The 10,892-nt window shown below is 36.9% G+C and overlaps 1 protein-coding gene across 1 annotated transcript; it reads left to right on the forward strand.

Moving 5' to 3' along the window:
• Positions 1 to 240: 240 nt before the first annotated feature.
• LOC109149905 lies at positions 241 to 9,158 on the forward strand. The gene is made up of 7 exons (XM_019297897.1): positions 241 to 442; positions 2,756 to 2,837; positions 6,894 to 7,186; positions 7,261 to 7,387; positions 7,530 to 7,832; positions 7,918 to 8,019; positions 8,620 to 9,158. The coding sequence occupies exons 3-7, from the start codon at positions 6,894 to 6,896 to the stop codon at positions 8,845 to 8,847; spliced, it is 1,053 nt and encodes a 350-aa protein (XP_019153442.1). The 5' UTR covers positions 241 to 442; positions 2,756 to 2,837; the 3' UTR covers positions 8,848 to 9,158.
• The last annotated feature ends 1,734 nt before the right edge of the window (positions 9,159 to 10,892 follow it).

Genomic DNA, 10,892 nt, shown 5'->3' on the forward strand with positions numbered 1-10,892 from the left:
CCGTATTTATCATCTAGCGACGGATTTAATTATCCGTCGCTAAAATAGCTACGGAAATTTAAACCGTCGCTAGCCTTGTAATGCTGATATATCCGTAATTATCATTTAGCATGGTTTAGAATGTTATTGCATCTGTATTTTTCATTTAGCAAGGGATTTAAATTTCCGTCGTTAAAATACGCGGGTCAACTAATACACTGACCATCTTTTTGTGTAATACAACGATAAATCTCCTCCGACCGCCTCTCCTCCCGATAAATCTCCTCCGACCGCCGCTGGGACCAATCAGCGTACCGCCTCTCCTCCGATTGCCATTGCATCGTCTCCCACCGCCCCTGCATCGTCTCCGACTGCCGTTGCTTGCCCCGCCAACCGCCGCTACTTCCTCAGCCAGCTAGCCGCTGCTTGCTCCGTCGGCCGCCGGTTGACCTGCTTCCTTCTGGTATGTGTGTTTATGGTTTCCCCATATATAATTTGTGAAATAAAGAGATTATGATAGGTTTTAAGCCTAAGTTGCAGTAGCAGTAGTGCAATTTTATCACTAGGGTTCCTACTTCCTACTTCGTGATTGTCCTGCGATTTTCTTGTGGTGTGGGCAGGTAAATGGGGGTTAGGGTAGACAGTAAATGGTGATGATTGGCTTATGTGAGTGTTAGCTTCCAGAGTACGTAGTCTAATGAATTGGTTCAAAAAAAAATCAGATTGAACAACTACCTTACATTCTGCTTTCTGCAGATTTGTGTCACATTCTGCTTTCTGCAGATTTGTACCTACAAATGACCTTACACCTAAGTACTCTATCTTGCACATAAAACCAGGGCACACAACACAATTTTTTATTCCAATCATTTACTAAGGAGAAAATGCAGTGTTGGTCTTCATCTTCTAGTCTACTAAAGCAATATAATAAATGGTGCAAGTGTTAGCTGCTTAACTCTAAAAGCAAGTGTTACTAAATGCAAGTGTTAGTAGCTTAGCTCTAGAGCTTGTCTTATGTATATAATGGTGCAGGTATCCATCAAATTCTTTACAAGTATAATAACTAAAAAATGGTAAAGGTACATCCTTTATTAGTGTACTATTTCAACATTCCAAAATAACTCAGTGTCGGGATGAACTGCAACTTGAAGTATGTTTCATGTTGCAAGACAACTAGTTTTGATGGCATTTAGTGATGACAAAAAGTGTCTTTCTTCAGATAGATGATGTTGTCTTAGGAGCATGACAGCAGCCATAGATTGTTGCTTAATATAAGCATCATTGAAGTTTTCTTTCATGGAACTATGGAAGAAGGTGATGAAACAACCTGTGTTAGCATTGATCCATGAACCACACTAATTACTTTTAGTTCTTTAGACAATCTCTTGGAACAACCTGTGTTGCTTAATGTGTTGTCTTGCAAGTTGCAGAAGTGTCTTATTCTTTGCAGTTGGAAATGTAGGAACTCTATCATCTGAGTTTAATTAATCAACCAGAATGACTATGTGAGTGTTAGCTTCCAGAGTACATAGTCTAATGAATTGGTTCAAAAAAATACATCTCTGCATTCTGCTGTCTTTACCTCATGAAACCAGAAGACTGCTAGATGGGATCAACCATCAAGCAGATCAGATCAGCCACAGAACCACATAATCAATATATGAGTCTCAGTATATATTCAAATTTTATATTAAATTTTTTAAACTATTTTAAGTTCGGGTTGTTAATTAACTACTACATTTAATTTTATGCAGACATCTATATTAATTAACTATGTTTTTTTTTACAAAATTATAAAACATGATGATATTGTCAAATTTAATGTACTATCGTCGGGAAGCTTAGCTTGCTCAAGCCCATATATTACATAAAATTTTTCCAAAACTTTAATTTAAAAATGCAGGCTACTTGAATTGCCTTAAGTTGGAACCTACTAAAATAAGGCAGCATGCATGGTACAGTACTTTGAAGATCAAATTGCAAACAATAAATTAATTAGTTGTCTTTTGTGTGGATGATTGCTTCACCCATTGCTCTCGACCAACTCAGCTTACTCAATGCATGGTATTTAATATATTAACCACAACCTACAATACTTGGTAGCTCTTTTGGGTATATATATATATATATATAACTTGGTAGCTCTTTTGGGTATATATATATATATATATATATATGGGTAGTTATAGCTAATATATCTCGCTTTAATATGTTTGACATTGGTTCATAAAAATGTTGTATTTTAAAAATAAAGAAAATGTATATTTAATTACGTAACATATATAATTTATGAGAGATTACAAATTTAAGTTGTTGCGCTTCAATTATCAAAATAATATTTTGATAGATGTAAGTTATTACATAAGCCTTTGGTTACATTCTGCTTTCTGCATCACATTTTGAAAGATTGTGTTTTGAAAAAAGAAGCCTTTCTGCATTCTTTTAAGGCTGACCAACATAAATAATTACCCTTCTTTAATCTCTGCTCAAATTATTACACTAAAACCTCTCATTTTCTTAAACAGTTTGTGTCATACCTCTAGGAAGCATTATTTCTTTATTTTTTACTTCATATTTTAGTGAATCCCCTTTCTTTTCCCTGATGTTTAACATAGTTGTGGATGGATAAAACATGGTCTCCAACACGGATATATGAATGCATAAATATTCTTAAATTTTAATAAAATATATGGATAGCTGTTGTGTTTTATTTGTTGTCTTTGAATTGTGAGCTCAAAATGTCTAAGCGGCCAATAATAACGTTGTATAATTGCAGTTTCAAGTCAAGAATCACAAATATTGGTTGGGAATCGCATTATTACAGTCAAGCTTCTTCAAGTTCTTCGGCGATTGATAAGGTTTGAAAAATTACAAAATTTTCATTTGTTCTTTATTATTTATTATTTGCCGGCTAAACCGCCTGTGGGTACCGGTACTTGTGTTTTCTCCGGCTAAACCGCCTGTGGGTACCGGAGGTTTATAAATATGCATGATTGTTTATTTGTTGTTTATTTGCCGGCTAAACCGCCTGTGGGTACCGGCACATGTGTTTTCTCCGGCTAAACCGCCTGTGGGTACCGGAGGTTTATGAATGCATGATTGTTTATTTGCAACTTTATTTGAATGTCTTAGTGATTGTTTTTTAAAAAAAAAATGAAATGTAGCATTGAAAAATATTTTGAAATAGGTGATAAGTACAATGAGTTCAAATTGTCATTGGATGTATACACGAATTAGAAATGGTCTTCTCACTGAAGAGTTTTTGGCTGGTCTTGAAACTTTTATCCAATTTGCTACTAGTCAACATAGTTGGATGGACGGGGAAAGAATTAAGTGTCCATGTAATCAACGCAAGTGTCAAAACACCAAGTATTTAGATGTGCCTACCGTGAATTATCACTTAGCAAAATATGGATTTGTGTCAGACTACTATGTTTGGCGTTTCCATGGCGAGTGCAATGTCAATTTAGATGTTGATCAAGACGTTGGTGGCCCATCTCAAGTGGCTAGTGAAGAAGCATCTAATGCTTACCACACAATGGTTATGGATGCTGCTGGTCCTGAATTTAATGTGGATGAAATAGAAGAATCTCCAAATCCTGATGCCCAAAAGTTTTATGACATGCTGAAAGCTGCAGATCAAGAGTTGTGGCCTGGGAGTAAAAAACACTCGCAATTGTCTCTTGTAGCTCGACTGATGAGCTTGAAATCAGAGAATCACATATCAGAAAAATGTTTCAATCAATTCACTGAACTTTTGAAAGAAGTTGTTCCGGAGGATAATCTAGTTCCTGACAACTTCTACGAAACCAAAAGGCTATTACGTGGTATGGGATTGCCGGTTCAGAAGATTGATTGTTGCAAGAACAACTGCATGATATATTGGGAATCAGATATAGATATGACAACGTGTAAGTTTTGTGGCCACCCTCGATTTAAACAAACTTCTCGTGGAGCTACAAAACGACAGAAAACTAATGTAGCATACAAAAAAATGTATTACTTTCCTTTGGTTCCTCGACTGCAGAGGTTGTATGCATCTAATGCTACAGCAAATGATATGAAGTGGCATGCAAATTCCGTTGAAGATGGAATCATGCGTCATCCCTGAGACTCGCTTGCTTGGAAGCATTTTAACGACACTTATCCTGACTTTGCATCTGAAATTCGAAATGTCAGGTTAGGTCTGTGCACCGATGGTTTTCAACCATTTGGACAGTCAGGACAACAATACTCCTCATGGCCTGTGATACTTACAACGTACAACTTGCCTCCTTGGATGTGTATGAAGGAGGAGTATATGTTCTTGACCGTATTGGTTCCAGGTCCAAAAAATCCAAAAGAGAAGATAGATGTTTTTTTACAACCGCTTGTTATGGAGTTAACCCAATTATGGGAAGTCGGTGTTCAAACATATGATATTTCAAAGAAGCAGAATTTTCAGATGCGAGCTGCCCTTATGTGGACAGTTAGTGATTTTCCTGCATATTCGATGTTATCCGGGTGGAGCACTGCTGGGAAGTTAGCTTGTCCGTATTGCATGGACAAGTCGGATGCCTTCACCCTAAAACACAGTGGTAAGCAATCGTGGTTTGACAATCATCGAAAATTTTTGCCACCGAATCATCCATTTCGCAGGAATAAGACTGCATTCTTTAAGAACAGAGCGGTTACAACTGAGGCACCGCCTGTTCGGTCAGGATATGATATCCTTGCAGAGATTGAGACTTTGGGCCTTAAGAAGGTCACTGAATTGGATGCAGCTGAAGTTAATGGATTAATTTCCAAAACTTGCGGTTGGAAGAAGCGAAGTATCTTTTGGGATTTGCCGTATTGGAGTTCACACTTGGTACGACATAATTTGGATGTCATGCATATAGAAAAAAATGTGTTTGATAATGTGTTCAACACAGTAATGGATGTTACTGGAAAAACAAAGGACACGTATAAATCTAGAGAAGAGTTGAATGATTATTGTCGGCGGCCTGAGCTGAAGCAAGACCCTGTGACCCGAAAGTTCCCAAAAGCTTGTTACACACTTGACAAACCGGCAAGGGAAGCATTGTGTGAATGGGTTAGGAATCTCAAATTTCCTGATGGCTATGCATCGAATATGAGTCGATGTGTAGATATGAAGAAGTTGAAGTTGTTTGGTATGAAAAGTCACGACTGTCATGTGTTTATGCAGAGGTTAATACCAATTGCATTTCGTGAGTTGCTCCCGCTAAATGTTTGGAAAGTTCTTACAGAGTTGAGTTTATTCTTTAAGAACCTTACTTCCACTACAATTGCAGTTGAGGAAATGACGAAGCTTGATAATGACATACCTCTCATTCTATGTAAACTTGAACGTATATTTCCACCTAGTTTCTTTGACTCTATGGAGCATCTACCAATCCACTTAGCTTATGAAGCAAAGATTGCTGGTCCAGTTCAATATAGGTGGATGTATCCATTTGAGAGGTATAATTGCTGGTCTAGTTTTATGTGTTTCCAAACATATAATAACATTGTCACTAATATATGTCAATTTTGTTTAGATACCTTCGAAAATTAAAAATAATGTCAAAAATAAAGCTAAAGTCGAGGGCTCTATATCCAATGCATATTTGGTGGAAGAAGCATCATCGTTCTGTTCATACTATTTTGAGGACCATGTTAGCACGAAGCACAGAAACGTGCCTCGAAATGCAGATAGTAGTGAATATGTAGTTGATGAACATGAAGAAACTCTTTCTATATTCAAGTATCCGGGTCGAGCATTTGGTAAAGCAAAAGCGAGATATATGACAGATGAAGAGTATAAAGCTGCTCAAACCTATGTGTTATTAAATTGTTCAGAAGTGGAGTCATTTATAGAGTAAGAATTCAGTTCTGTTCAATTTTCTTATACAATGTGTTATAAATGTTAACCCACTTATTTTTTTAAAGGGTTTATATTGAGGAGTTAAAGAGGAGTCAACCAAACATTTCCAGTACTACCATTGATGGTAAATTGGAAAATGAATTTGCAAATTGGTTCAATGACTATGTAAGACTTGTATATATATTATGTATATTAAAATTCCAATTAGTTAATAAACTTTAACACTTAGATTATGTATTATACAGGCACATGATCCTTCAAATAACATTTCAAATAAATTTATAAAGGATCTTGCAAAAGGGCCACTAAGATGCGTTAATACCTATTCAGGGTATTATGTGAATGGCTTTAAATTTCACACCATTGGTTATGGTGGAGCTAAAGAAACAATGAACAGTGGAGTTTGCATAAAAGGTACAAACTATAGTGTAGATGAAAGTGATTATTATGGTCGATTGGTAGAAGTTCTACAAGTAGAGTACCCTGGCTTACCAATCAAGAGGTCAATATTATTCAAGTGTGAGTGGTTTGACCCGACAAGTGTGGGCATGAAGGTTCATTCTGAGTATAAACTTGTTGAAGTTAATCATAAGCGTAGATTTAATCGCTATGAACCATTCGTTCTAGCAATGCAAGCTGCTCAAGTTTATTATTGTACATACCCAAGTTTGCGTCGCGAAAAACTTGACTGGTGGGCTGTTTGCAAAATTAAAGCGAGATCTGAAATAGTAGTTCCTGAATCATCTATATCTACTGAAGAATCACAAATACCTGCACCATTTCAAGAGGAAACTATCGACAATCATGATTTTATGCAAATAGATGATGATCCTTTGCGTTTAAATGACCCAAATGGTGGGGTGATAGAATTTGATGGCGAACATGGTGACATCGAAGATGAACTTGAGTTAGAGGAAGAAATAGATGCCTTAAGTGGAGGTTCAGTAATAGGAGATAATGATAATGCTATTGATAGTTACTACATAGTTTACACAGTAAATGGACATGTTATATTTATATGTTATTTAACTTTATTATATTTTTTTAGATGACACGAGATGGTAATAGAGTTGGACGCATAAGAGGACGTGGACGTGGTGCATCGGTTACACTTCCGAGTTCTAGCCCATCATCGTCTGCACTTCCTTCTCTTGTGGCACCTATTGTGGCACCTCCTCCTGCTATAGTATCTCCAACTATTGTGTCACCTGCTTCTATTGGTTCACCACCTGAATTGCCGATTCCATCACCATCAGACTCTACTGCTCCACCCACATCCTCATCAGTTGCAGGATCATCTACTGCTTGTGATTTGCCTATTGTTCATATAGAGGACGGGAGGTAAAAATGTGTTTTTATGTTTACATTTATGTGTATATTATTTTTATCTTTATTAAACTTTTCTATATGTACAGGTTAATGCCATCTAACACATGTTCACATACAATTACAAAAATATTAAAGCAAAGGATCTACCCTGATGGGTATACATGGAAGACTGTATCTAATGAGTACAAGGAATACTACTTTGAAGAATTTAAGGTAAATTTACAATATGTTTTTGAAAATAATGTGGTTCATTCTTGAAGCTAGTGTTATATAATGTATGTTAGTAACTTTGTCCAATGCATCTTATGGATGATGTTGCATATATTTGACAAATTTGTAAATTGTAATGTTGCAGAAATATTTCAAGTGGGACGAGACCATTAACAGTCAAGTACATAAAGTGTTTTTAACACAAACAAGCACACGCTATACCGATATGGTCTCCAAAATAAAGAAGAATCGGACTTCATCTGGGAAGCCAGAGTTTGTACATGAAGATACATGGCGTATTTGGGAGGCATATTGGGATAGGCCTGAAGTTAAAGCTAAATCTGAACAGCAACGCAAAAATAGGATGAGTGAGGTAGCAGGACCTGGTACGGGATGTTCTCGACATACCGGAGGATCTAGATCAAGTATTGAGCACTTTCACACATTGGTAATACATTTAATATACAAATTTATTATTTGTAAATATTTTAAGGATTTAAGCATTCATTTTATTATTTGTGCTTGTTTAATAGCGGAATGAACTTCAAAAGGAGCCTAATCTGTTTGAGTGCTTTACTCATACGCACAAAAAGAAGGATGGTACATTCGTTGATGAGAGGTCAAAGAAAATCGCTGTAAGTATAACCTACTTATGTTATATTACATTCGTGTGATGAGCTATTTAATACACATGAGTTAAGGGAGAAAACTCCAATGTTAGGGTGGCTGGCTAGAATCTCCAATGTTTAATTATTTGTAAATGTGCATGGAGAAGATGGAGGATAAAGAGAGGTTTCTGTAGCTTGTAGCTTGTAGATGATGGTCCCTTATACTGTTCTTGTGGGCTTACTTATATAGGCTTCTTACATGGTTTGGTTCCCCTCCATTAATTGGTGAAGTACTTTCTTAATTTGTGGGATAGTGATCTTAATAAGACCACAGATTATTATGCCACTTTCCTTGATTACTGATTAATAAAGTTGAGTTACATAGTTGATATGTGGAAATGGTATCACAGTAGATTGACTAGTAGGCAATCAAGGTGTCTTACATTAGACAGCGATACCATGAATATAAACATAATAGTTTAGGTATTCTTAGTTTAAAGTTAAACTTCTTAATTGTGTGTATATGCTACTTGTCTTATATGCTGTTTGAGGTCAAAGAAAATCGTTGTTTGAGTGCTTATATGCTTTTATATACTTGTCTTATTTTGTATATGTTTTTAATTGTAGGATGAAATACAAGCACGGCGTGATGCTATAATGCAAGAGGCGGAAGGGTCAACTGACCCACCAGTTATAGACATGTCGCAAATGTATGTGGATGTTGTTGGTGGGGTAAAAAAGCAGCGTATTTATGGCTTAGGGACTAAGTCATCTGCATTTATCAGTGGGAATAGCTGTAGTTCATCTGCTACTTCACAACTTCAACAAGAGGCAATGAAGGAGATGATGAACTAACAGTTAGAGACCATGCGAGGTGAGATGGAAGCTAAACTACAAGCTGAAAGAACTGAGATGGAAGCTAAACTACAAGCTGAAAGAATTGAGATGGAAGTTAAACTACAAGCTGAAAGAACTCAAATGCAGGCTCAAGTGCAGACTCAAATGCAAGCTCAAATTGCAAGTTTGATGGATGAGTTGCGTCGCAATGGTATGCTATCCAATCCAAGTACTCAAGCTCAACAATCGGCTAATTCAAATGCTGAAAACTTAGGAGATGATTAGATTATGTTTTTTTAATATATTTTGTACTGGTACTAATGATGTAACATTATACTACAATACATTTGTTGTTGTTATTCACTTTGAATGCTTTAATATAGTATATTTTATAATTATAATATTCAAGTACTATATTATAGCCTTAATTCATGTTTCTGATTATTAATTAGGGGCAATTATTTTATTAATTTTTAAAATTTAGCGACAAATAAATATTGTAGTAAGGCAACGAAATAGCAACGAAAAAATCCGTAGTTAAATTTAGCGACGGATATTTTCGTCACTAAGTTGTAGTTAAATCACATTAAATTCAAATAATAATTAAATTCTAACGACGGATAATAGCCGTCGTTAAATTAACGACGGAAAATAGCGACGGTCCTGTCGGTCGCTATTTGTAGTGACGGAAAAATCCGTAGCTAAGTCGTTGCAAATGTCGTCGCCGTTACGTCGTAGTAGAAGTTGGACGACGTTTTTTTTTTGCTTTAGCGACGGAATTTCCGTCGCTAAACATAGCGACCGAATCTTCGGTCGTTATTCGGTCACAAATGTCGTCTTCAAATCCGTCGCCTAGTGAAATTTAGCGACGGATTTATTTCGGCTAACGACGGACTTGTCCGTCGCAAGAATTCGCGACGGACAATTGTTGTGTCGCTAAAGTCTAGCGACGAGGGTTTTAGCTATGGACGAAATCCGTCGCTATACGGTTTAGCGACGGAATTTCCCCTATTTAGCGACGGAAAAGTCCGTCGCTATTTTAGCGTTTTTTTGTAGTGATTCAGACTTCTGCTCCGAGCATGGTATATCAAATGAGTTCTCAGCTCCTAGAACTGCTCAACAGAATGGAGTAGTGGAAAGAAAGAATCGAACTTTACAAGAAATGGCTAGAGTTATGCTACATGCCTCACATCTGCCACAACGCTTCTGGGCTGAAGCAGTTCACATAGCGTGTCATACTATAAATAGGGTCTACCTTAGACCAGGAACAACGAAAACTCCTTATGAGATCTGGAAGGGAAAGAAGCCAAATCTGAAATATTTTCATGTGTTTGGGACAAAGTGTTATGTGCTGGCCGATAGAGAACAAAGAGGGAAGTTCGAACCCAAGAGTGATGAGAGCATCTTCCTTGGCTACTCTCCGAATAGTCGTGCCTACATAGTCTACAACAAGAGGACTCAGTCTGTGATGGAGTCAGTAAACGTGGTTATCGATGACAACCCAGAAGAATCAATAGACTCAACAGTGATAGAGTCTTCTCTAAGTGATCCAGATGCGAGTAATAACAACAGTCAACTCAAACCACAAGATTCGTCAGATGAAGATCAAGAAAGTTTGGAACAGGAGATAGATCTCATGAATGATGTTGGTAAAGACAAGCCCACCAGAACTTAGAAAAACCATCCATCAGATAACATTATAGGAGATCCATCAGATAGGATGAAGACCAGGAGCAAAATAAGAAATAATCTGACAAAAATATCTGGGTCTGCTTGCTATACCTCAAAGATAGAACCCAGAAATGTCAAAGAAGCCTTACAGGATGATCTGTGGATCAAGGCAATGCAGGAGGAACTACATCAGTTTGAGCGGAATCATGTCTGGAATCTTGTACCAAGACCTGATGGTGTCAACGTAATTGGAACGAAGTGGATCGTTAAAAATAAAACTGATGAAGCCGGGAATATAGCTAGAAACAAAGCTCGGTTAGTTGCTCAAGGTTATACTCAGATTGAAGGGATTGACTATGACGAGACGTTTGCTCCTGTAGCTAGACTCGAGT

Source organism: Ipomoea nil, unplaced genomic scaffold (assembly GCF_001879475.1).
Source record: "Ipomoea nil cultivar Tokyo-kokei standard unplaced genomic scaffold, Asagao_1.1 scaffold2165, whole genome shotgun sequence".
Classification (NCBI taxonomy): Eukaryota; Viridiplantae; Streptophyta; class Magnoliopsida; order Solanales; family Convolvulaceae; genus Ipomoea; species Ipomoea nil.

What these genes read in the sequence shown, in the direction of transcription:
- LOC109149905 (XM_019297897.1), top strand. Translation starts at nt 6,894, where the DNA reads ATGACACGAGATGGTAATAGAGTTGGACGCATAAGAGGACGTGGACGT. An exon ending in GTTCATATAGAGGACGGGAG is followed by an intron (nt 7,187 to 7,260) that starts GTAAAAATGTGT and finishes CTATATGTACAG; the next exon opens with GTTAATGCCATCTAACACAT. An exon ending in AGAGGTCAAAGAAAATCGCT is followed by an intron (nt 8,020 to 8,619) that starts GTAAGTATAACC and finishes TTTTAATTGTAG; the next exon opens with GATGAAATACAAGCACGGCG.